At 39.7% G+C, this 27,255-nt stretch overlaps 1 protein-coding gene across 1 annotated transcript; it reads right to left on the bottom strand.

The window, feature by feature from the left end:
• Positions 1-229: 229 nt before the first annotated feature.
• oprd1a (opioid receptor, delta 1a) lies at positions 230-27,255 on the bottom strand. Its single transcript, XM_080863597.1, has 3 exons — positions 26,784-27,255; positions 7,493-7,848; positions 230-3,244 (listed from the first exon to the last, which is right to left on the bottom strand). The coding sequence occupies exons 1-3, from the start codon at positions 27,032-27,034 to the stop codon at positions 2,715-2,717; spliced, it is 1,137 nt and encodes a 378-aa protein (XP_080719723.1). The 5' UTR covers positions 27,035-27,255; the 3' UTR covers positions 230-2,714.

The following is a 27,255-nucleotide window of genomic DNA, read 5'->3' as shown; positions in this document are numbered from 1 at the left end:
TTTGCGACTGTGTATGCTTATGTGTACTATATGCTCCCAGTCTCTGTCATTCCACAATTCTACTGGTATGCCCTTGTCACGCCCCTTTTTATGAGAGTGTGCACAGACCCTGAAGGTTGGCTTATCAAAGAAAGTTGATAGCCGCTTTTGTGATAGCCGGTATTTTAAGCTTTTAAAGGTATTTTTTCAGGCCAGCTAAGACAAAAAAAGCCTGGCTCTATGCCTTCATGGTTTATCAAAGTGGTCAGATGTTCAGCTCAACTGCCTGAGCACCATCTCCCTGGTAAAGCTTTAAGCCTCCACATCCATTGAAGCAATATTAGATGACTAGAATGGACAAATAAAGATGGTGGTAGTATATTACTTATTTTTCAGGTTTGGACTCACACAGAGAAAATACAATTCCTTTTGTAGCTCTCTGTATCGAGCTATGGAAAGTATCTGAGTGTAAAAGAATGACAAAGCCTCATAAGCAGGGCTAATCCTGGTTGTACAGTGTAAATCATGCACATACATTTTACTTATTCATACCCTGAATTCACATGATTCATGCTTTGCTTTTTGTAGTAATTGCTAATTTAGTCAAAAAAGAAATTTACACACTCTTGTCATCCTTTGGGATAGCTACGTCTGTACATTCCAGCCAGATATCGTTTGATTTTGCAAAGATAACAGCAGCTCAGATGTATTCTGCACACCTGACAGATTTGGCACTTAGAGCTAAGCAGAGCAGGTATATACACCACATTACACTTTATATCACACATTATCACTGTAAGAAAACATACACTACAAAAAGTATCAATATCCTGCTGCAAACAGATTTTTTGTTTGTATGTTTGTTTTTCTCTTCTGACCATATCTCTGTGGGGAAGTCCACAGCCAGTCCAAAGGGAAATTGCTGAATCTGTAAACGGAACACAAACTCATATCCAAACAAACTGTAAACACTTATTTTGCTTCTCTTTCTTTTTTGCTTTTTTTTCTTAAATATTTTAGAGCCACATAGATCAAAAGCAAGGTGATGAAATATCAAGAATTATCAAATGTCAATATAAGCAAAGCGTAAAGGAAAAATACAGAACCACAGACGTACCTTGTGGTCATTTTATCTGTGACTGAAGCCAAATGTGTTGTAATGTAAAAGCTAAACATTATGTACAAATTTACATTTTTGATTCATTTTCCACCATCTTTTCATTCACAGTCTGCTCCGATGTGTTTTTACTGCTACATTAACCTCATTTAGTCAACTATGCATTTCAGCACTCACCAGTGTGACCGTGACTGTCTCGGAAATATTTCCACATGAGAGCAAATTCATATAAACTCAGATTATTATCTCTAACACAACTCTTTGTGTATGCAAAGCTGAAATGATCATTACCTTCACACTGACGGAGTTTGATTCATGTCGAGTCCCGTCATAGCACATAAATCACCACGAATGATTTAGCTCTGGCTAATGCCATCTTACTTGTCTTAAATGTGCTACAGATATTCAGTATAACAGTTTTCTAATTTAAAAATGATCAATAATCTTAATAACCCTTGGAGCAGTTAGTTTGACATCAGGATGGAAGTCTAGAAAATGAGATAAAGCCAGTCTCAGTCAGAACAATAGACCAATACAATGAGTGAAGTGTTGTGGCTGCCGACAGTGTTCTTCCACTGGCAGGTTTATCCTCCTTTAGTGATTCTGCTCAGAGGCTTTCTGTGCGCTTGACACCACTACAGAAAGTCAAGTAGGTAAGCAGAGAAGAAGCCCATGGAAATCCAAACACAAGTGGTTTGATGCTATTCTGTCTTTTTCTAAGCACAAACCCCATAGAGTGGGCTCCATTCTGATTCTACATCTGTTATGACAGACCTTTTTCAAATCCACTGAGTCCAAAATTGTCTTTCAGCACACACCACGTGTCTCTTTTTAAAACAAAGAAAAATACAAAAAAATACCCAAAGGGTGGTTGAATCACACGGAATACCAAACAAGAATTCCCTGCTTCTCCATGTAGAGAGTTGCTGCCATTGTGCAACAAACTACACTGTAATTCATCATCCAGCTGTCGGTGGGCAAGAGTTGTGTGATTCTCCTCTGTAAGGCTCACTTATTATGAGATGATGTTAAATGTACAAATGGAAAGAGTTAATCTCCAAAATTCTTACTTTTCAGTTTTTTAATCCACATCAGATGTCTCTGATGAAATGGCAAAGTCGGATTTGAAAAGGCCATTGTTTTAAACTTTTGGCTTTTTGTACATCAGTCATTCTCTGCTCGATTATAGTACCAAGATAAATGCCATATGAATGACATTTTTTGAGACAGACTCCTTCAGGGATTTCTTTGCCCTTTTTGCGTCATCAGAAAGTTCAGCTTTCGATCCCTAAATTATGAACTGTTTCATTATCTTGATAAAACATTTTAGGCCATCAATATCATTCTACTCTCAGTGCCTCTGTAAGGCATCACTTTGAGGGGGGACAGTAAGAACTTTAATAGAAAGTGGAACTTGTTTTCCATTACCTTTAATTATTCATTTGAATGTCTCGTTTGACAGCCAAATTAGAGAGAATAAAACAAGATTTGCCTATGTCAACTCTTCCTTTGAAAATATCTCTTAAAACTCTGTTGTGGAGATCTGGGTGACTTCTGATTGGAGATCTTGCTGGATCCTCCTTGAACGAGAGCAATGGGGGACCCGGTCCATGCCTAGTCATGCCGGCTTCTTTCCTGCTTCTGTTGGAGCACAGATGGACACTGGCTCCCTGGTGGTGTTGTGGCCTCTGGTCAGACTGTTTTGCTCCACACGGGTCCGACAGGGGAGGCAGAAATCCCTGAAGCATCGCTTGAAATTTTCATCCAAAAATGCATAGAGGACAGGATTGAGGCTACTGTTGGTATACCCCAAAGCGATGCACAGATGCCAGCTAGCTATCACAAAGGGATTCCTGCTGTCAATTTCTATCATGGTCTTCACAATGATGAATATGTGAATGGGGGTCCAGCAGATGATAAAGGCCGCCACCACCACCAGGACCATGCGGGTAATGCGGCGCATGTTGCGGTCTTTCTCCTTAGAGCCTGAGAGCAGACGAACACTCCTCAGACGCAGGATCATCAGACCATAGCATATGGTGATGACCATCACAGGCCCCACAAAAGCAAAGATGAAGACGCAGATCTTTGTCACCGTGTCCCAATACCAGTCAGGCTCAGGAAACTTTAACATGCAAGTGGTTTTACCTGAAAAAAAAAAAGAACAGTTACATTTTGATGGCGTTAGACAAAATAGGGCTGATGTTAATTAACATCTGTGAAAGATCAGAGCAAAAACCACAGGATTCAAATCCAAAAAACTGCAGTGAAGGCTGTGGTACAAGATCAAGAACCTTTCGTGTGTAGTGCAGACTTTTAAATTCAGACAGTCTGTCATGGAAGGTTTCATAATGTTGCACTCAACTGTTCACACAATAAGAGATAAAAAGTCCCCTAAAGTGCTGAAGAAGAGAGAATAAAGCAAAAGCTAATAACTTTTCAAAAGTTATAGAAGCAATTACACATGTAGTGACATGTAATTTACGTGTAACTTTAGGCACACACTTATAGAAAATAAGGTTAGGTAAACTTACAGCTGGATTTTACTTGTGCGGGCAACTCAAACTTTAATATCATCCCAGTACAGACCTGCATCACTGAATTTATACACACATTTTATGCATGTGCACCCAGTTATTTTTATAGTTTGTCTTTTCAACCATCACAATGAATACACTACTGTACAATCCCTTCACTCTTTATATTTTAATTTTTTGAAAGATTAGTCACTACTTGCACATTTCACGTTTCCTTGCTGTTAGGCTGATCACTGCACTTTTGCATCCCCGGAGAGGGAACAGGACTGAACATATCGATCGACTGACTGATTGAGTTGAACTCTCTGTTCTCTCAGCCTCATGTTCACATTCTGCAGCATCTTCCTCTTTTTGTTCTTTTAACCCGTTTTTGTCTGAACAGAATAGAACATTGCACACACGAGGGAGACTGTGGCCAAAAACTCCTTATGTTTCTGCTCCACTGTTCAACAGTTTTTCAGTTTCTCCCTGGAGCAGGATGGAAAATAGTCTGAAAGGGAGTTTAGTTGTAGTCTTGCAATCAGCGACCCTGCAAAGAGCCCCCATCTTTGAGAAATCTAATAGGTTATATCTGAAAACATTGACTGATAATAACATATTGTTTTTAGCTGTAAGAGGGTGGCAGACTTTCGCAATCTTTTCAAAGTTTTCTGGCATGGTAGTCTTCAGTTGATCTTTGTCAAGAGCAGTGTATAGAATAGGTTTTAAGTCAGGATCAACCAAATTTAAGCCTAGACTCAACTATTTCCAGTTTTATTCATTGGCATGCATGTCTGATTTGCAGCAACACTGAATCAAAATAAAAACAAAGGGGAATTTAAATTATATTAAATTATGAAAATCAATAAAGCTGTACTGTCAACACCTTCACGGTCAAGCAGTCTAATTATGTATTAACAAAGTGAAAAGAGGTCTTCAACAAAGCAAAGAAAGGTATTTCTTTGAAAATGAGAGCAATGCTCACGTTGCTAGGTTTTTTGTGAAGATTCAACTACTTTTAAATGATCTCGCCACTCGCGACGCTGACCATGGTAAACACAAACTGTACATCCAATGGCAGCGGTAGACATTTCCTCCTAATCAGAGACAAAATCTCCCAATCAACTCCTCACTGCTGTGTACGCTCAGCTGCTTGCAAAGCGTCTGCTCAATTTAAACCCTTTAAATGACACGAGACGCCGTCTTCAGCGTTAGAAGCTGTACAGGAATGTCCAAGTGAAACGAAGGCTTAAGCTGAAATGGCACAACTTTGTTACAGCTGGTGCATTTGTTACAATGTTTGTCTTTGTGCAGCACTAATAGCTATGTGTTGACTGTCTGCTGCATGGTTTGAAGGATCAGCAGTGACTTTATATGACTTTAACACACAACAAGGTGAGCCTTGAGCTGCTAACTCTGTAGCTACAGACTGTGAGAAACCCAATAACACATACAGGAGCCTAAATAAAACAAGATGTGGACCCAAGGATAAAGTCTGGATTTGCTGTAACTCTGTTTCACCCCTCTGAGTCTTTCACAGAAACATCAGCTAGGGTGCAGAGATACAGCAGTTTCTCCAAACTGTCTGATAAAAAGATCACCTCATTATCACTCTATTGCACATCATAGTGGGACATACCTCATAATGGCCAACAGCTATACTCTAACAATACAACTGATTAAGCTGTAATTTTATGTACTGATTTTCAGGCAGCTCGTTGCAAGACTGAGTGTTAGATGAGAGAGGAAGCGTCTCCTCCACCCACATTTTGTATTTACTTTATAGGGCTATAAAATGTGTTATGCTTCATCCCTGATTGTCCTTACTTTTTGGCACTGAGGACAATCTTTGGCAAAGCAGAGACTGATCTTCAGAGAATTCACAGACATTATCATATTGTCTATAAGCCATCAAGAGCGAACTGAACAAATACCAAATTAGCTTCAGACAGAAAAGAAAAATTCCAATTAATACTAGTATAATCAATTTAGCTGATTCTGTGGGAGAATAAACTGTTTTGGTGGTAATTATTAGATATTACAAAATCACAAGTTAGAATCATTAATGATATTTTCTATGCTTTTCTTGCTTTAGTTTGGGTTAGCAAGGTGCATATTTGGAGTAGCTCATTCACTCTATGTAAATGTAACTTCCTCATATGGAAAGTGGAAGTGTTTTATTTTTCAGTGCCAATTCTTAATGCTTGGTCAGGACCAGTGCTCTTCACTTTATATAAAATGGGCTCTGAACACCTCAGGAACACACTATTCGGTCTATAATTGATGAATCCTGCTTCAGGGCCCAAACTACTCTGCATTTAATAAGGCTGTTGTGTTTTTAACATGTTTTAATGATTTGTATCTTGTTCTATTTAATCTCAACAAGCCCCTAAAAACAGGCAGTGATCACTGTCGGCCTCTCTCGGTGTTTATTGTCACTGTTCATTTTAACGCTCAGTTTTTAAAATCTTACGATGTAACTACGGCCCAGCCCATGCAGCAGTATATTAATGACTAACCTCGTATTGTGGATGGATTATCTCAGTTGTTCTCCCACCCTCACGTTAACATTTATTGAGTGGAAAAAAGTTAGCATTCATCCTCCACCTTTACTGTTTATATTAAGCTAACATAGCTGTGTCGCTAGCGATCACGTAGCACATCGTTATATATCAGCTAGCCAAACTAAAGTAACCCTACAAACGCCACTGCTGTTTACTTTCCTGTCTTCATTTATGTCGGAAGTGATAGCAGAGCTGTACGTCTTAATTTGTTTTAGAAATTTCTCAGTCAGGACGGGCTATATTATATTTAGATGGAAATTAGTGACCTAACTCCTTGCTAACTTCTAACTCCGTTAAGTTTAATAAATTCCGTTTTCATGGATGTCTGGATGCTAAACTTAATTGTTACATCTGGTAGAGCAGCCACAATGATTATTTTATTACAGATGAAAGAATTTAAACAGTTTTTAACTCTCAGTGATGCCGCAGTGATCGTTTGGCTTATGGACCTGCAGCGGAGTTTGGGCCCAGACACGGCTAATGACGTCACACTTAAAACACCTTAAACTACCTTAAACTTATCACTTCAATGCATCCTGTCAGACACAACTTCTCAGCTGTCACTGCTAAATGTCTGTTAGATTACTTTTTAAAATTTTAATTGCCTTGGGCAGCAGATATGTGATTTTTGGAACACACTGTGAAGTCTCTAGTAGGATTACACAACTGAGGATTACACACTTTGCTAAATAAAGGGCACACTACCTCCTATACCGGCAACTATATTTCGGCAATAGTATTTCAGCGATACATAGTTGTTTTTTTTCTACATTATGTTCCTTCAAAGATTTGCTAAAGGTTATCAGAGAAGGCTGTGACTTCATTACCAAATACATTTATTTGGAAAAATGAGTAATCCTCATGCAATCTTGTACTTACTTTGTGGCACCAAACAAAAGAAGACATCTGGAAAAGCAGTTCAAAAGGACCTACCCTCAACTACAGAATCTGTCTCCTGGAACATATTACCTTAGGTTTCATTAGACAGTTTTTGTATCAAGTAGTGTAGATGCTTCAGAGGCTCTTCTCCTTGCTCTTAGAATACACAATGAACAGTTCAGAGTATTGATTCAGAATCAGTTGCCGCTATTGTTGCATTTCCTTGTGTACAGTTTCATTTCCAACTAAAGGACCACAAGGTTTGCCTGATAGATGCAAATTATTCAAATGAATGCAGAATTACCTTTGTTCTCCACTACAACAACCAGCACTCAGTAACCATACATATTCAGCCTTATTTTTGAAACAATATAATTAATTCAGAAATCATCTTAAAATATTACCAAGAGGTAAAGAACATGGACTTGCAGTCTTACCATTGTCTGCCACTTTGGTCACAGCCATGATCATGACAGGCACACCAATTGCCGAGGACAGGACCCAGATGAGTATGTTGATCAACTTGGCCTTGACAGGCGTCCGAAACTCCAGCGCCCTGACTGGGTGGCACACGGCGATGTAGCGATCTACACTCATCATTGTGAGGGTGAAGATACTTGTGAACATGTTGTAGTAGTCGATGGCAATAATGAGCTTGCAGAGGACATCCCCAAATGGCCAGGTGTTCATGAGGTATTTGGCGCTCTGGAAGGGCAGCGTGCTGGTGGCCAAGGCATCGGCAAGAGCTAGATTGAAGATGTAGATATTTGTGGCAGTGTTCATCTTGGTGTATCTGGTTGTGGTCACAAAGTAGACAGAAGGTGTAGTAAAAGTTAAAAAGAAACTGATATTTTTTAACGATTTTTTTCCCCAGTCAAAAACAGGTTATTTCAGATCATCTCACAGTTGCCTCCCTGGTCCAGTCTACTTGCAGCTGCTGTTGAACTGAAAATCATATAGTTATTTGGGTATAATTTATTAGCTTGTTGGAGAGAGAAATAGTGTATGTAGAGAATAGATGACATAAAGGCCCATGAATTGAGATTTGAATAGAAAAAAATTGTCATTTGTGTTACTGGTGCATTTTTGTCCTTTCTTAATAATAATAATAATAATAATAATAATAATAATAATAATAATAATAATAATAATAATGTATACTTTATTCATCCTCGTGGGGAAATTACTTTCTCTGCATTTGACCCATTCACTCAGTGAAGCAGTGGGCAGCCACTAAGCAGGCGCCCGGGGAGCAGTGTGTAGGGACGGTACCTTGCTCAGGGGTACCTCAGGGTAGCCGTTCAGTGGATTTGAACATCCAAACTTCCGATCATGGGGCGACCATTCTACCAACTGAGCTTCATCAGGGAAAACGGATATTTCAATTATTCTGTTACCTACTTTAGATCCATTTTACCTCTAGTCATTTTCATAAAGTTATTATAGAAATAATTAGATATAATTCCATGTTGGAATTGATTACAAACAAAGGCTTAGTTTAATTTATGACTGCACTGCCTTGCTAATTTCCAGATTACCAAATCCCAAAAATAAACTACAAGTTAATTGCTTTTCTCCTCATATCCAAAGTTAAAATACAGTGGGGCAAAAAAGTATTTAGTCAGCCACCGATTGTGCAAGTTCCCCCACCTAAAATGATGACAGAGGTCAGTAATTTGCACCAGAGGTACACTTCAACTGTGAGAGACAGAATATGAAAGAAAAATCCATGAATCCACATGGTAGGATTTGTAAAGAATTTATTCGTAAATTAGGGTGGAAAATAAGTATTTGGTCACCTCAAACAAGGAAAATCTCTGGCCCTCACAGACCTGTAACGTCTCCTGTAAGAAGCTTTTCTGTCCCCCACTCGTTACCTGTATGAATGGCACCTGTTTGAACTCATCATCTGTATAAAAGACACCTGTCCACAGCCTCAAACAGTCAGACTCCAAACTCCGCCATGGCCAAGACCAAAGAGCTTTTGAAGGACACCAGGAAAAGTATTGTAGACCTGCACCAGACTGGGAAGAGTGAATCTACAATAGGCAAGCAGCTTGGTGTGAAAAAATCAACTGTGGGAGCAATCATCAGAAAATGGAAGACATACAAGACCACTGATAATCTCCCTCGATCTGGGGCTCCACGCAAGATCTCATCCCGTGGGGTCAAAATGATCATGAGAACGGTGAGCAAAGATCCCAGAACCACACGGGGGGACCTGGTGAATGACCTGCAGAGAGCTGGTCACCATCAGTAACACACTACAACGGCAGGGAATCAAATCCCGCAGTGCCAGACGTGTTCCGCTGCTGAAGCCAGTGCATGTCCAGGCCCGTCTGAAGTTTGCCAGAGAGCACATGGATGATACAGCAGAGGATTGGGAGAATGTCATGTGGTCAGATGAAACCAAAGTATAACTTTTTGGTATAAACTCAACTCGTCGTGTTTGGAGGAAGAAGAATACTGAGTTGCATCCCAAGAACACCATACCTACTGTGAAGCATGGGGGTGGAAACATCATGCTATGGGGCTGTTTTTCTGCCAAGGGGACAGGACGACTGATCCGTGTTAAGGACAGAATGAATGGGGCCATGTATCGTGAGATTTTGAGCCAAAACCTCCTTCCATCAGTGAGAACTTTGAAGATGAAACGAGGCTGGGTCTTCCAACATGACAATGATCCAAAACACACCGCCCGGGCAACAAAGGAGTGGCTCCGTAAGAAGCATTTGAAAGTCCTGGAGTGGCCTAGCCAGTCTCCAGACCTCAACCCCATAGAAAATCTGTGGCGGGAGTTGAAAGTCCGTGTTGCTCGGCGACAGCCCCAAAACATCACTGCTCTCGAGAAGATCTGCATGGAGGAATGGGCCAAAATACCAGCTACTGTGTGTGCAAACCTGGTAAAGACCTATAGTAAACGTTTGACCTCTGTTATTGCCAACAAAGGTTATGTTACAAAGTATTGAGTTGTATTTTTGTTATTGACCAAATACTTATTTTCCACCCTGATTTACGAATAAATTCTTTACAAATCCTACCATGTGAATTCATGGATTTTTCTTTCACATTCTGTCTCTCACAGTTGAAGTGTACCTCTGGTGCAAATTACTGACCTCTGTCATCATTTTAGGTGGGGGAACTTGCACAATCGGTGGCTGACTAAATACTTTTTTGCCCCACTGTAAGAACTGAAACCAAGGATTCAAAGCCAACACTAGAACAGCAACTCATTCAAACTCCATAAACCCAAAACAGTCACTGCAACTCAAACACAACAAGTAACAAGTGTCTGGAATATTAATGACATTTAATTAGGGGTCAAAACCTCATCATTAACAATAATTAAAGGCTAGGAGCGTAATTAATAATAATAATAATTAATAAGTTATTATTTCAGATCTCATAGAAACTCAAAGGTTTTGGGATTAAAATCCAGGACGGTGACAGTTTTATTAACCCAAATTCACACTGGCGTGCTCATAGTACAAAAGAGATTCAAGTCACATGCTTCATTTGTAGCTCATTTCCAGCATATTTTCTTTGTAGTCTATAATTTTAACAAGAAAAAAATGTTGCTTTTCCCCCCCCATTTCTATCTTTAACTTTTTAACATTGGAGATATTGACATTTCATTTTATAGCAGAAAAAGATAACAATATTATTGTAAAGCCTAAACCATGCTCAAGCAGAACATCAGCTAGTGGAAGCCAACCTCATTTGTACCTGTCCATGATTCTATAGTGGAATCACTGTGGCTTTTTATTTGTGTTGATATGTAAAAAATGTAAAAATAAATGTATGAGAGGCTAAGCCATAAAAGGTTAACTAGAGACAATGCATCTCAGGACATGTTAAAGTCGTTTAAGTACTTTCTGCAGGGAGTAATTATTGTATTACTTTTTCAAAAGCTTATAGGTAATATGTAACAGATTACTTAATACAGATTACTTAATACACTGTTATTTCTGCATGAGGGTTCCCCTCATGCAGAAATAATTGTGTAGGAAATGCAGATCAATAGTGCAAAATATACTGTAGATACATTTAATGTGGGTTTCACTATTTACACTATTTACAAGCTCCTACAGCTTGTAAATAGACTGCAAACTGCTGTTGTGACCCATTGTAGAGCCAAAGCAGTAGATAGGTCATCATACTCTCAAATGTTTTAGTGAGTCTTTTTTCAAGCCACAACATGTAGTGAGAGCTCAATAAATTAGAGGGGTTTGTATCCAATAACTCAATCACAGTCGTTTATATTTTAAAATCTAATTCTATTGAATCAATAGATCTTTTTTCTGTGTCCTTTTAGATACACTAACAACCATGACTGAATCACTTTGATACAAAAAAAAATCTACTTTAATGCCGGCATTTCATTTTTTTTTCATTAACTGGATCTAGATTATTATGAGATAAATCATAATTAGGCCATGTCATTTTTTTAAGTTGTAGAACAGTTGCAGCGTGTCATATTAGGTCAGGCCTTAAGAGTTAAATCATCTTTGGGAGTTTTTCCACTACAAGTATATTAATGAAAGAACTCTGTAGTCTGATAGAAAAGATTTCTTAAAGTAATAAATTAGTCTAAAGCGAATGTCGGCTTAATCAGGAATTTATAATTACAAATGCTGTCAAAACGTCTCAACAGCTGCTCTATTATTCACTCTCAGCATCAGCTTTAGTCTCTAAATGACATCAATGTTTCATTTCAATCTGTTTCTTTTTTTCAGCTGAAGGTAAAACTGACACAGACCATTAACAAATTAGTAATTATTTATAAGAGCAACGGGCTTTATCATAATTCATAAAAGGAAAACTACTGGTGTAATTAATTAGAGGCTGCATTTAAATCTTGTGTTCCATGTCAAAGAAGCTGCTAGTTTTTTTGTTCCATGCAAGTGGCTATCTTATCTTTTACACCTCTTACTAATTATGGCGGGAAAATTGCCATCAAATATGAAATGTTAATCATTCAGGAGGCTATGCAGAGACTGAATAACTAGCAGTAGCACACAGAAAATTTTGCAGAAATTACCTACAGTAATTCAGTGCAGCAACACAGAAAAGTCAAACTTATGATAGAGTTAGTTTTGAATTTCAAAAGGACAATGGTGGAATGGAAAGGCCAGAAATATAATGCATCCAAATGACTTTGCACACATCAGAGACATATTGAACACTGTGGGAGTGCCTGAAAAAACAGTTAGCTGTGAGGTACCACCAGTTAGAGCTACAGCATTCTTCTTCCCTGAATGTCTAATCATTCTGCAAACTTTCTAAAATGATATAACTGCACCTTGTCATCTATTTTTTTTTCCTGCTGCACCAATTTAATTCTCCTTCCTCATTCCTGCCTTTATCATCCCTCTTTCTCTTTCTTTTTCTTTTTCTTTGGCCATGAAGAGTCAACCAAACACTTATCCGTAGACTTTGCCAATTGCTCTCAGAAGAACTGAAGAAGCTTCTCGGATGAGAAGTGATACATCTTCAAGGAACCTTAAAGAAGTACAGACGCTTGTACTTGCAACTTGTAGGGGATTCTCAGTGATATAACACCCACTCTGATATGACATAATAGTGGAAATAGTGGAAATGACACGGTAGTAGGATTGTTCAAATTTGAGTATATAAATCAGCTTTTGGCTGTAGACTATTTCGCTGACATTTTAGTCCCTCAAACCATGTAATACAACAAGCCTCATTCACTCGTTCATACAAGCAGCTCATCTATACTTAAGTGCTTTTTATCTAGCATTCACACACACATTCCTACTCCGATGGATGCGGTCAGAGAACAACTTGGGGTTAGTTGACCCAAGGATATTTGGCATGCAGACTAGAGCAACCAGGGATTGAAACACCTGGTCAGAACAACCTTCTGATTAAGAGATGCCCTGCTGTAGCTCCTGAGGTATAGCCACTGCCAAGCTGTGTCAGATCCATGCTAGTATGCACTAGCTTGGCTGGATTGTAAGAAATCAAAAAACAAAATGTCACGAAGAAGGGAAAAGCGCCTGCATGGAAGGCTCTGTTTTAGTATTATTGCTTTGGTCTGGACTGCACAGTATGCATGCTCTCAGCAGGCAACAAGCAAAAGACACATTGACATTCAACATAAATTTTACACCAGACACTGACAGGTTGTTATGCAGAAGTATTTTTCTGATAGGCACTAATACAAGTGGTCCTGAGGTTCAGTCACAGTCAGCTTTCAGCATATAAAGGTGACAGGCGGAAAATCTTGTTCCTGTAGTTTAATCACATTTTTGTTTGTTTGCTTGTTTTGGGTTAAAACCACGGGCATCATGCTAAGTGGCTGTCACAGCTATCCAATCATTTCCTCTTCAACAGTAATGAAACACAGAATGAAAAAAGAAGTCTCAGAGCAGTGGGCTGCAGCGGGGGTCCCTGACCTTCACTTCTAAGCAAACGATGATGCACACTGAGAGTGTCTTAGTAATGCTATCCATCCTGTTTCCTGGGCTCTGAAGGTAATTTCTGCTTGTTCACCTTGTCAGCACACCAGTGATCCCAACAAGTGATCCCTTAGCTTACCTAGATCCCTTAATCAAATATTGACAGCTCAGAATTATATAAATCCCAACAAACCAGGAAGGATGTAGAAACACAGAGTCAGACACTGATAAAAATTAAATATCTTTTTTTTTGGATCATGAAGAATCCATTGCACACAGCCTTATACTTTTAACCATTAAAGAAAGACATGTTATGAAATAATTATCATGATTTCTTGGGCTTCTAATTTCTTTTTTTCACTTTTTTAAGATCTTTATACCATTTTTGCCTGCATATATCATTTTTTTTCTCATGCTTAGAAATGTATGATGATGACATCCCTACAAGCATGTACCTGTACAGGTGCCTATACTATGACTCAGTTTCAACATACCCTGGATATATTTACTTAATCTGCCTTCATTTATCTTAATATCAGCAATCAGGCTAAGTGGCATATGAAGGTTGTAATTAAGTTGAAAAGTCAACCCAGGGATTCCCAATCTGGGTACAAGCGTATTCATATGAAATTGGTGGGACTGGCAGCATCTGAACAGTCACAAGCATGGGTAGGTCTGCTTGCAGCAGAGCGAGCGATTTCACGAAGGCACGGTGTGTTGCTATTTGATTTCTTTTAGCCTATTTCACAGGTGCTGTTCAAGTAATTTTTTATTCAACAGCTTTGGCAATAATCAGGCCTTGGTGTGGGTAGTGAAATTGAGCTCAGCTTTAATAAAAGATGTGGTTAATCACATTTAATTCATGATTTAACAAGGTGGAAGGACAATTACTTTTTATTACTTTAGGGCCAAGTTGATTCGGATAGTTTTCTTTTTTAAAAAAAATAAATAAAACCCTTAAAAACTTTGTGTTTACTTTGTATTTACTACTTGTTTCTGCACTGTATTGTGATGCATAGAACACTAAAATTGTAGTTGTGGCCAGCTAACAGAAAAATAAGAAAAAAAGAAAATTAAGGAGTACAGTACTATTTTCTATATTCCTTACTGATGTACATCAGGGGATGACAAAGACTTACTAGCCAGTAAAAAACTGTGGAGCCTTGTACTATCTGTGTACTGATATCCTGGCAATCTTCCAGGGATGTTGACACTACAGGGAGTGCAGAATTATTAGGCAAATGAGTATTTTGTCCACATCATCCTCTTCATGCATGTTGTCTTACTCCAAGCTATATAGGCTCGAAAGCCTACTACCAATTAAGCATATTAGGTGATGTGCATCGCTGTAATGAGAAGGGGTGTGGTCTAATGACATCAACACCCTATATCAGGTGTGCATAATTATTAGGCAATGTCCTTTCCTTTGGCAAAATGGGTCAAAAGAAGGACTTGACAGGCTCAGAAAAGTCAAAAATAGTGAGATATCTTGCAGAGGGATGCAGCAGTCTCAAAACTGCAAAGCTTCTGAAGCGTGATCATCGAACAATCAAGCGTTTCATTCAAAATAGTCAACAGGGTCGCAAGAAGCGTGTGGAAAAACCAAGGCGCAAAATAACTGCCCATGAACTGAGAAAAGTCAAGCGTGCAGCTGCCAAGATGCCACTTGCCACCAGTTTGGCCATATTTCAGAGCTGCAACATCACTGGAGTGCCCAAAAGCACAAGGTGTGCAATACTCAGAGACATGGCCAAGGTAAGAAAGGCTGAAAGACGACCACCACTGAACAAGACACACAAGCTGAAACGTCAAGACTGGGACAAGAAATATCTCAAGACTGGTTTTTCTAAGGTTTTATGGACTGATGAAATGAGAGTGAGTCTTGATGGGCCAGATGGATGGGCCCGTGGCTGGATTGGTAAAGGGCAGAGAGCTCCAGTCCGACTCAGACGCCAGCAAGGTGGAGGTGGAGTACTGGTTTGGGCTGGTATCATCAAAGATGAGCTTGTGGGGCCTTTTCAGGTTGAGGATGGAGTCAAGCTCAACTCCCAGTCCTACTGCTAGTTTGTGGAAGACACCTTCTTCAAGCAGTGGTACAGGAAGAAGTCTGCATCCTTCAAGAAAAACATGATTTTCATGCAGGACAATGCTCCATCACACGCGTCCAAGTACTCCACAGCGTGGCTGGCAAGAAAGGGTATAAAAGAAGAAAAACTAATGACATGGCCACCTTGTTCACCTGATCTGAACCCCATTGAGAACCTGTGGTCCATCATCAAATGTGAGATTTACAAGGAGGGAAAACAGTACACCTCTCTGAACAGTGTCTGGGAGGCTGTGGTTGCTGCTGCACGCAATGTTGATGGTGAACAGATCAAAACACTGACAGAATCCATGGATGGCAGGCTTTTGAGAGTCCTTGCAAAGAAAGGTGGCTATATTGGTCGCTGATTTGTTTTTGTTTTGTTTTTGAATGTCAGAAATGTATATTTGTGAATGTGGAGATGTTATATTGGTTTCACTGGTAAAAATAAATAATTGTAATGGGTATATATTTGTTTTTTGTTAAGTTGCCTAATAATTATGCACAGTAATAGTCACCTGCACACACAGATATCCCCCTAAAATAGCTAAAACTAAAAACCAACTAAAAACTACTTCCAAAAACATTCAGCTTTGATATTAATGAGTTTTTTGGGTTCATTGAGAACATGGTTGTTGTTCAATAATACAATTATTCCTCAAAAATACAACTTGCCTAATAATTCTGCACTCCCTGTATTTTGTGGAGGACTGGTTGTTTAGTACATCCCATACCTCTTTAATTTGGAACAGAACCTGCTCCAGTGCTGGTTAGGCCTGCAGCATAAGTCACAATGGCAGTGCACCTTGGTACGATGTGAACCACCTTCACATCGTACCAAGGTACAACCTAAATCATATGAATGATGTCAACTGAAAGCACAACAGAACTAAGAAATTATAGTACCATAATTTCTTAGTTAATTTGCTTAAATTAAACTAAGAAATTATGCTTAAACTAAATGCTTAATTTAAGCATTTAATTAAATTAAATGCTAAAATTAAATTAAGCATTTAATTTAATTACAAGAAATGCTTGTAATTAAATTACAAGAAATGCTTAGAAAATTCTTAAAGGAAAACATAAGATTGTTTATTACCATTTGCGTTATAGCACACTGTTGTCACTGTTTGTGTTCTACCACAGGGTAAAAGTAAATATTCTGCATACACCTACTTTTTTATTTAGTATTGAGGATGCCCACTTCTTGAGCCCCTCTGGTTTGCATTGTTCAGCAGTGCAGTAGTGCACTCAGGAAAAGCTTTTTTGTTTTAGGCCAACTAGTGGGCTGCCTAAGGAGTCACCAGCTCAAGGGTTACCACAGAGATGGAATAAATATTAAGCAATTAATTTTATCTGCTCTTCAAAGTCTGCTGCTTGTGCTTGCTGCACCCTGCACACTGTTATAAAAACTTTCATTTCCAGTGCGCTCCATTGCCAGATGGAAGCAGTGCACAACCGGTATGTGGGCTACTCTTGCCAGTCCATCAGCCAGTCGCAGAGAAGAGCAAAGTCAAAGCACCCAAAGAGCTGAAGTATTTTCTTTGAGGTGTTTTTTACACTTCTCCCATTCCTGGTGCTCTCAGCCTTTATTCTGACCCACTTGTCAACCAGTCAACATTAACACTGACGCTTGTCATTTGGTTCTGCTGACCCACAGTCAGGATATTTAATAAAGACTGCGTGGGAGCCCATATGGGCAGTGTTGGGGAGTAACGGAATACATGTACCACCGTTACGTATTTAAAATACAAAATATGAGTAACTGTATTCCGTTACAGTTACCGTTTAAAAAGGTGGTATTTAGAATACAGTTACTTTGTTGAAATAAATGGATTACACGGCGGTACTTCCCTGTTTCATATTGTGGCGGGTCAGGACTGTTTGGGTTTTGCTTGACAGCTACGTTCTGTTGTTCCAGGCGGCAGCGTTACGGTTGCCATGGTTACAGGGTGATGCTCTCTCTCTGCGTGTTTCCTGGGTGAGAGAGCGCCTTTTTGTTGTTGTTGTGCTAAGCTAATAGGCAGAATGCTACAGGTATAGCTCTAAAGAATGTAGCATCATAGGCAGTGTAGTCCGTGTTGCACGGAGAATGGACTGCCATACTCGTTATGTGTCTGTGAGCGAGGGAGGGGAGAAAAAGGAAAAGTACGAGTTGTCATCGAGCAAAAACGGGAGCTGGAAGCATGTAAATATAATAATAACCACTGCAGCCAAAAAGAGTGCCTGACGAGCCCAGTTGTAAGTAAGCTATTAAGACTCGACTGTACACTGTGTTCGTGTTTTCCTCCGAAACAATAAGTTCCGTTGGAGCAGTCTTTCAACGCCTCTCTCTGTCTCTCGCAAGTAAAGTTGACCCACACAACAAAGTAAAGCTATTTTTCAGCTACAAGCCCGACACGGAACCCGCCGTATTAGTCAGAGGTCCCTTTACTACGGGTTCGGAGCCGCGAACCTTCAGTAACAGTAATAAATCACACAGCAATAGTACATTCACGTAGTTGTAAACAGCATGATAATATATTAAGTAATCCAAAGTATTCAGAATATGTTACTCTCATTGAGTAACGTAATGGAATACGTTACAGAATACATTTTGGGGCATGTATTCTGTAATCTGTAATGGAATACATTTTAAAACTAACCTTCCCAACACTGCATATGGGGCAGGTGAAAACCCCCTCTGTCCACAACACAAATCATGTACATGGAGACACATCTGTGTGATGATAAATTAAGAATTTGAGAATCATATATGAGTAAGCAGACTAATGAAAATATTAGAAGATTAGGATAACGTTACCCACGCTGCTATAAAATAATGATGCAGATAATACTGAAAGCCTGGGAGGATGAACAAGAATTGCGAAAAAGGAAAGATCATATTACTGATGTTCTGAGGAGCACATCCATTTTTGATACTGACAGCTTATGAACTAGAAATGTAGATATTTCCCCTAAAGTAAATGCAAAAGACACAGTTTATGTTCTTAAATTGCTGGGGGAGAAAAGAGCTGTGGAGGAGGTTAATAAAAAAAATTGAGAGCATGAGGGTGGGAATGGATGTTTGTATCTGTGTGTGCCTGTATGTCTGTGTCTATATGTCAGGTTGGGTATCAGGCGCCACCTCTCTGGGGACATCTCAGGCCCTCCAAGGTTTGGAGGCCTATCTCCCCCTACCACCACTTCCCCTGCCAGTGGCGGACCCCCTCAGACATCGGTGCGTTGGTGGTTCTTTGTGTCTGGGGATGGGCGTCCAGGTACACACCGGCTCACTCCTTGGCGGCCGCTTATCGGGGCCTGGAGCCTGGGGCTCGCTCGGGCCACTTCGGAGGTGGGGTGCCCCCGGCCTCTCGGCCTGGGGCTCGGTCACTCAGGCACGGCTGGCTGCCGGCGGAGCTCACGGGCGCGTCACTGCAACTCCCCCTGGCTTCTGCTCCACGGCTGCTGAGTGACCCCTCATCTGGGACTCTCCTCAGCTCTTTCTGGGACAGTGGCGCGGCTGCCCCTCTGTTGGTCTTCCTTGGTCTCTTGTGTTCTGGGGGCCTCTGGATGTCTGGAGTTTTGATCTCCTCCATACCTGCTTCATGCCCTGGAGGACGGGGCTGTGGCCCCCCCCCCCCCCCCCCCCCCCCACCCTCTAGCAGATCATTACATGAAGGAACCTTTTAAAAAAAACAAGCGCGTCCATGCTCACAGGTGTACACACGGGTGATCACACCCACAAACTACACCCTTTTTGGCTCCTACCTCAAAGCACACTGTGTTCTGTTGATCTTATGTGCTGCACAATAATGTTTAACATTTAGTATTTACTGTCATATTCCCATATATCATTGTGATGTTGTTTATTCTATTACTCTTGTTCTCTTCTGCTTGTTTTCTTTTTTCTTTCTCAGCAGGTGACCCAGGTGATCGATATATGCATTTTTTCTTCTCTTTTTTTTTCTGCCCGTTCTGTTGGTTTTTGTCTTTTGCCCTTCTCCCCCGTCCCTCTTCTCAGCTGTTTCTTTCCCTCTTTCTTTCTCCCCTTCTTTCCCCCAGTCAAGTCTGTCCCGTATTCAGCAAGTGAAAATAAAATAAACAATAAAAGGTGAATCAAATGGACCATTATGGCAAGGCTGGGATGGTCAATTTGGTAAAGTAAATCAGTTGGGCATCTTTCTTTGCCTTTAGACAATAATTCTGATGGCAAAAGAGCCAAACGAGACAGGCAAAAAAAAAATAAAAAAATTTGTCATTCCAGGAAATGATGTTTGCTGTCTACTGAGTTCTACTCACTTTCCTGTGAGATTATTTAAAAAAAACACTAAAGGTTTATTTTAAATTTACCTACAGCGGAGTCTGTGAGATTTCTGAAAGCAAGTAAATTGCAACCCACAGATGTGGTTTTCATTATATCGGAGCGACAAGACCTATCAGAACCAAACCTTAACTCTCTGTCTGCACTTTTCTTCACCTCAGACAGGTGAGGCTTTACATACTGTGAGAGTTTTATAGTGAAAGGATCTGATACTCAGTAGCTGTCCAAAAGTTGAGATTTGAGCTCCATCACAGCTCAGACCTCAAACTTGGGACTAGTGCTGTCAGCGTTAATCTCGTTAAAATGACGAAACGCCATAAGCGCATTAACGCGGCAAATCTTTGTTAGCAAGGTAGCGTGCATGGGGCTGGATGGCGCTAACGTGTTAAAGAGCTAACCGCGCTAACGAGCTAACCGCGCTAACACATTGACCCCGTGCAGGCCCGCGCACGCCAACTCGCTAACGGAGATTTGTGTTAATGCAGTTATGTCATTTTAACGAGATTAACACTGGTAGCACTACTTGGGACATTTTTATTTTATTGTTATTAAAGCTTTAATTATTCATCTATATATTATTGTATCGTCATTTTGTCCAAGTACAAAAACATGAAATATGGCACCCAGTTGTATAGTAACAATCAAACCATATGTGCCGCAAGTTGCTGAGAAGATTATTATTAAAACACCAAGGGTTAAACATTATTTTATGAACAACACAAACTCTGGATTTGGGCTCATAATTATTAAAGAAGTAATAAAATGATTATGCTTGTATGTTCCTCATTAGGCACCCGTTCATGTCAGAGTGAATGAATAGTGGCATTGTAAAGCGCTTTGGGTGCCTTGAAAAGTGCTATATAAATCCAATCCATTATTATTATTATTCAATCTTATGGCCCAAAATAACTGCTGTGTATTTATGCTTGGATAGATACAAATAATGAGTAATTGGTAATCCATTTATCTAACATACTAGTTAAGTTTATTATGATGCAAGAAAATATGGTCTATTACAGCTAAACATCTCTGCTTCTGTCTCATCTTTAAGGTTTTTAAAATTTTGTCCTTAAAGATAAATCTTGGAATTAAAAGCTTACTTTTTTTTTTTTTTTACATAATTTCTATATGTAAAAGGGAAAAGGGACCATGTGTTTAAGGCAGCCATTACAAGACTGGTACACTGTTCTTTCAATGATCCTGGGTTTTACCTCAGGATTTTCTCTTTGGGACCTTTCATTTCTGTCTGCTGTGTTTCACATTTTAAGTTTGATCTAATACTATGCTTTGCCTTGGTTGCGCTCTCTTTCATATTTAGTATTTCAAGTTTTATCTGGCAGTGATAATGTGTGCTTTGTTCGCTGTTCTTACTATCATGATTACCTGGTTTATTTTCTTGACTTTCGTTGGCTTGTATTAGTTCCCTTATTTCAGTTATCAGCCCTTCCCTGTGTTCCCTGTTCCTTGTCAAGTCGTCATTGTCCCTGTTTGCGATTCCATAGTTTGGCATAGTTTGGTACTTCCTTTTTTATTTTATCTTCATCCTGTGTTTGCTTCTCGTGTCTAGTCTCCCTTGATTGTTGTCAGCTGTTTTCCCACCTGCTGCCCATCCTCTCGTTATCCTATGCATGTGTATATTGTTTCTGTCTCCCACTGTGCTTTGTTGAGTCATACTGTTTGGTCCTGCTGTGTATTCTCTTTTGGTTTGCTTTCAGTTTCCCTCTGTCATCTGGATTTGCTGGCTCACCTGAATAAGGGCTCATTTTCATTTATTCCAATCTGTTTTTCTAGTCTGCATTTTGGCTCCAAACTCCACACACATCATGACAATTATTAGCACAGGCTGGTGCGGCAATGCTGTGCTGATCCTCAGCTACTACCAATGGACCTAAAGTGTGCAAAGAAAATCTCCTCCACACTACTACATGACCATCAGCAGTTTGAAGTGCTTCTTGATACACTGAGCTACAGAGACTTAAGATTTGCATTTAGATAATTCCTTATCTTTCATCTCAGTGCAGCTTAAAGTTACAATACATTTTGTGACTACATCAGACCTTTCAGTTTTGACACAAAAGTCAGCTTCGACTCTCCCCTGAAGGGTACACATGGACACAAACACAAGCGCACACTGACATCAATCCCTGCTGTGTGAGATGCAAGACAAGCCATGGGATGCAGTCGCCATGTTGACTCAGCCCAGGAAATGAACAGACTGACTGCCATCTCTCAGACACACACAGTCATGTTCCTACTGGCAACGAGCTACAATATTTCCAAGCAAATTTCAAACCCCAGTAATTAACTTTAAATTTTGTCATTCCACAATATTCCCATTACAGAACATCCAAAACATAAATTGTAAATGTTTTCAAAACCTACTGTCTCAGTAGAGATTGAACAATAATCCACAAGAAGAAGCTCAGTAAGAGTCTATTTTCACACAAACTGAGCCCAGCTTCCATTACCTGCATATCGATCTGATTTCAAATTTAGCCCACTTGACAGTATATTGCATGAGCACTGAACTGGTTCTTATCTAAACAGTGCAGCAGCAAGAAGGTGGAAAACCTGTGGAAGATAAAAGGATCCTGCCCTGTGTAACTGAATGGACTATCGCTTGAAGCGTGTGTTTGCGTCTGCGTCATGCTCTCCATCAGAAAACAGGCTGTCAGGTCACGTCAGACCGGTGTGACATCCACAATGACGCTAGCATCCAGGGAGACTCTGCTATAAATGTGGAGCATGTTTGCGTGTGTGTGTTTCTATCGAAGGACCTAAGTGGAGGCACAAATTCAAAATTCATTATATTAAAAAAAAAATAGATGGATGCTTTCAAATGGGCTTTTGGTTTATTATTATCAAAGCTGACACGTGGCAGTAAATAAACTAGTTCTAGTTATTGATTTATTCATCCATGCATGCAGGTCACCCCTTGGCAAAACACCCCCAGTACTGTTTGCCATTCTGTTCAGCCTGCATCGATCTCACCCCATGTATGGCAGAAAATTCTCAAATATTTCATTGCAATACTGCTACAGAAGGAACAGAGGCTACTGTTTACTTATTCATAAGAGGTTCTCACAGCCCCTGACACAACCCCAAAGGAAGTTGTGTCTCTTTCTAGTCTGGGACCAGGGACTTTCAGGTATTATGCTGAAACGTCACACGAAATGCTGTAGTAACACTGTACTGCACCACCAAGTCACTTTAACAGTGATGACAATATAACTGTTGAACTTGGCTGTAACTTTCTGCATGGATCATGAAAACAATGCATTCCTCCGAAACAGTCACTGTGCCCATCTTCAATTATCACAGCATTGAGTGTAATGGACACACTGGTTCACCATGTGGATCTCACCCCTTGCATCTTCTTAACCGTGAAATAGACACGCATGCTTAAGTTGTATTACCAGTAGGGGGAGATAATGTAATTAAAGCCAACACTTGGCTAGTGACCAAGGAAGGTATAAAGTACATTGCAGACTCCTTCTATGCCAGAAACAATGAAGCTTCTTGGCTAATATGTATTTACATGTAAATGTGTTCGGAATGTCTCTTTAACCATATTCATGTTGTCTTGTAATAAAATATCGCCCTCTGCTGGTACTGCAACTTAAACCAGCATGTCCAATAAACACTGCTGTGATATTTGGTTGTTCCATCAGAGTTCATCACTATTAAATAAATAAATATCAATTAAGCTCTTTTTCATTTATCTGAGATGGCAAAAAGAAAATCATTATACAGTATTATAAATTAAAAGTGGAATTCTGAATTTATAGCTAGTATTATTAGTATTTTGAGGCGAAAACTTAGAATTTTTGAGAAAAGACAATAAAATGACATTAACATTAACATGACATTAAAAACCTTTCATATAGTCGAACTGCCCTGCAACAAATTGTCCAGGAAGTATCCCACCTCTCACTCTGTGGTAGCTGGGATAGGCTCCAGCCCCCTGCAACCCTCAATTGGATAATCGGAAGAGGATGGATGGATGTTATCAAATTAGAGTTCCTCAAATGTTTACTTCAATTCTGCATTGTCCTGATTCCTGGGTCCACACCTTTGCAATTTTGGATATAAAAATACACAGTTTTCAGCTATATAAATGCACTGGCCCTACATTCGGAAAATACAGCAAAATATATACAACACAAAATCTACTCCAATACACCTTCGATAATAATAAAACAGTACTGTCGGTTATAACAGTTTTTACTCTCTAAATCGCTCCATTACTGTTGTTCTATAAAACAGATGGGATTCAAGCCTAACATTATGGAGAAATCCTACTTTTTCTAAATTTCTGAATTTTTTAGGAAAATTCTCCTGTGGCTTAACATCCGGTTATTATTTGTAGTACAGGTGGCATTAAGGCAGTGTGTGCAGTTATTCTTAACACAGTCAGCAGTCTTAAATCAATCAGGATGTTAGCCTCTTACGAACAGAATTCCTGAAAGAAAAATTAAAGGACATAACTGCCATATTATTAATGCTGTATTTTTTTAATTAAAATGTTGGTTGAATTGCAGCCAATTTATGTCAAATGGAAATTATACAAAATGTATTTGTTCCACAAAACAATGAGGAAAAGCACGCATTGATTGTCTATCAAGTAGAAGTGCACAAAGATGATATTTTGACCAGGGACGATCAGGCTGCAATCTGCCCTCCAGTGGATGGACTTACACAAGGTCCCTTTACTGTTTTCTTCAAGATTGTTTAACCGTATTTTGTGGATCTTTTTTGGGTTTTTTTTTTTTGAAAATGTAAGAAGAGTGAGATAAATTTAGAAGTCGTGGGTTCTTTACCCGAACATCGTGTTGATAAAAACAGTGCTTTAAAATGCAGCTTTAAAAAAGAAAAAAGGAAAATGTAATCTGTCAAATATTATAGTTCTGGAGACTCCCCTGCTTTTTTGCTATTCATGCCTCCAGTTTTTGCAAACACGAAGGCACTACAAAACAAATTCACCTAAAGCATTTTGTTATTTCGTGTATTAATGAGCTCATAAATCCATAGTACAGCTATTACAGAATGCCAAACTTTTCATTTGAAGGCAACTCTAAGATTTTGTTAATAAGATCATTACTTTCAGAGCTTACAGATGTTCCACAGGAGATGATACATTCTCACTGGGTTACTGTGCTCGAGCTTCCCGTCTCATGGAGGTGTGGGTGCTGTCTGAAATATGTGACGTCATTGTAAAGTAAATCGCTTCACAGTGTGACTCACTGACTTTGCTGACTCCTCAGACATCCCCTTTTTGTCTCCCTCCTTCCTCCCTTGCTCCCCTTTGTGTTTAGGTGGCTTATTTTTCCCCAATCTTTTCACGCCAACACCTGAATGGAAATACCTCAGAGCTCTGAATATGGATCAGTTTTGATTGCCACAGCATACATTCCAGATTTTCTGTTATTTCTCTGTTTGGATTCCCCCTGCTGCTGTCTTCTACTGTTCCCTCCATAGGCTGAAATATGACCAGCAGCTAGGATATAGCTAGGATATAGATAGATATATAACTGCATTATTTTTTGCTGATCTTGTCACATTTTTACAGCTGCTTTACCCCAAAGCTGGTGCCTCCTAAATTAATTTTACCTGCTTCTTCAATTTTCCAGCCAAGAGTCGTGATTAATACTTTGGCTGATATTGGGGATAAAGAGAATATCTGAGATTAGGAGGTATAAATGAGGATAAGAAGCAAGCAATATAAGCTCTTTTTTCTTGTCTATTTATTTGTTTATATTTTTTCCTCATCATGCAGGTTAGGGCTGGGAGGCTTTTCAGGGAAATAAGTGCGTACAGGGTTTATTTCTTTCTTTTTTTAGAGTCAGACCTTGGACTGACAATAATGCTGTCAACACCCACTAATGGAATGATAATAATAATAATAATAATAATAATAATAATAATAATAATAATAATAATTATTATTATTATTATTATTATTATTATTATTATTCATTCGAATGAATGTGAGTGCGAATGGTTCTCTGTCCCTGTGTGTTGGCCCTGCGACAGACTGGCGACCTGTCCAGGGTGTACCCTGCCTCTCACCCTATGACAGCTGGGATAGGCTCCAGCGCCCACGGCAACCCTGAAAAGGATAAGCGGACGCGAATGGATGGATGGATGGATTATTATTATTATTATTATTATTATTACAATAATAATCTTAAAACTAGGGCATATAACCTACAGTTATATAAAGAGACCAAATGCTGTCTCCGTCGGTCCTTCTAGCTGCAGGATTTCCATTTCTACTCTGCTCCATCACACTCAGTGAAGAGGAGCGTGCAGCTGAAGGTCCACAGATCAGTTTGAGCTCATGAAGACTATTTGAGTAGCCCTCTCTCCCTGAGGCAAGGCTGAGTCAGTCATAACAACCATCTTTAGTATGAAACTGGTGCATGTTGTTGCTTCATGCAGAAATAATAAAAGACCAATCTCATGGTTTATGCAGGGAATCTTAAATCACTTGTTTGGCATGCGCATATTTCACCTACAAATGCAGGTGCAGTGCAAGTACACACTTGTGGCTCAACACAGACACAGACACTAAAAAAGTGCAGGAAAGGAGCAATCGATGGGTAATTAGCAAGCAACTTTCCGGTATATACATCACGTGTATCCTACAAGGGTCTGATTGGGATTTTTTTGTTAATTCGTGTGCATTTCCTCAGAAAACATAAATTTTATTTGTATTTAGAAAAGCTCTTGAGATAACTGAAGAAAACTTAAAGCAACACATTTGAATTGAATTGAATTTGATTTGAAATCAGCACGTATTTGGGGCCTGAAACCCCCAAATGAAGCTTTGCATTAGGCATAAAGTGGGTTTTGTTGCTCTCATCAACAGCCACAAACTCATTAAAGTAACTGTGCTAATAAAGCATGATAGTGTTTACCTGACCACTCCGTACATGACAAGGACGTTGCCGAGAAGTCCCACCACGCAAATAACGGAGTAGAGCGCCGTGATGGATATGGCTATGATTATACCCCCGGCGCTCCTCGCCGGATTCTGCTGCTCGGTGTAGTTCTGCAGCCTGTCGCTCATTAAGTCGCTCTCATCAGCCGGGAGGGTGACATTGAAGGGGATGACGGAGTAAAGGTCGGACAGGGAGAGCTGAGCTCCGGGGACCGTGTAAGGCTCCATGCTGCAGTGCTGCCCACTCTGTCCTCGGTGATGAAAACTTAACCGCGCAACAGTGAGAAGAAAGGCAAAGATTTAAACTGACACAGGAGGAAAAAGAACTAGTCAGACTGGAGGGAAGAAGTGGAAAAGGCGAGCAGGAGAGTTTCCAAAAAACGTGCAGATTAGAGCCTCTGAGTAAGAGTTTTCTATCCAAACGGACGAAGAGTAAGTGCCCCCCCGGA

The sequence above is a fragment of the Rhamphochromis sp. 'chilingali' genome (genome assembly GCF_963969265.1).
Source record: "Rhamphochromis sp. 'chilingali' genome assembly, chromosome: 17".
Taxonomy (NCBI): Eukaryota; Metazoa; Chordata; class Actinopteri; order Cichliformes; family Cichlidae; genus Rhamphochromis; species Rhamphochromis sp. 'chilingali'.
The sequence above is the reverse complement of the archived record's forward strand: the minus strand, read 5'-3'. Positions and strand labels throughout refer to the sequence as shown.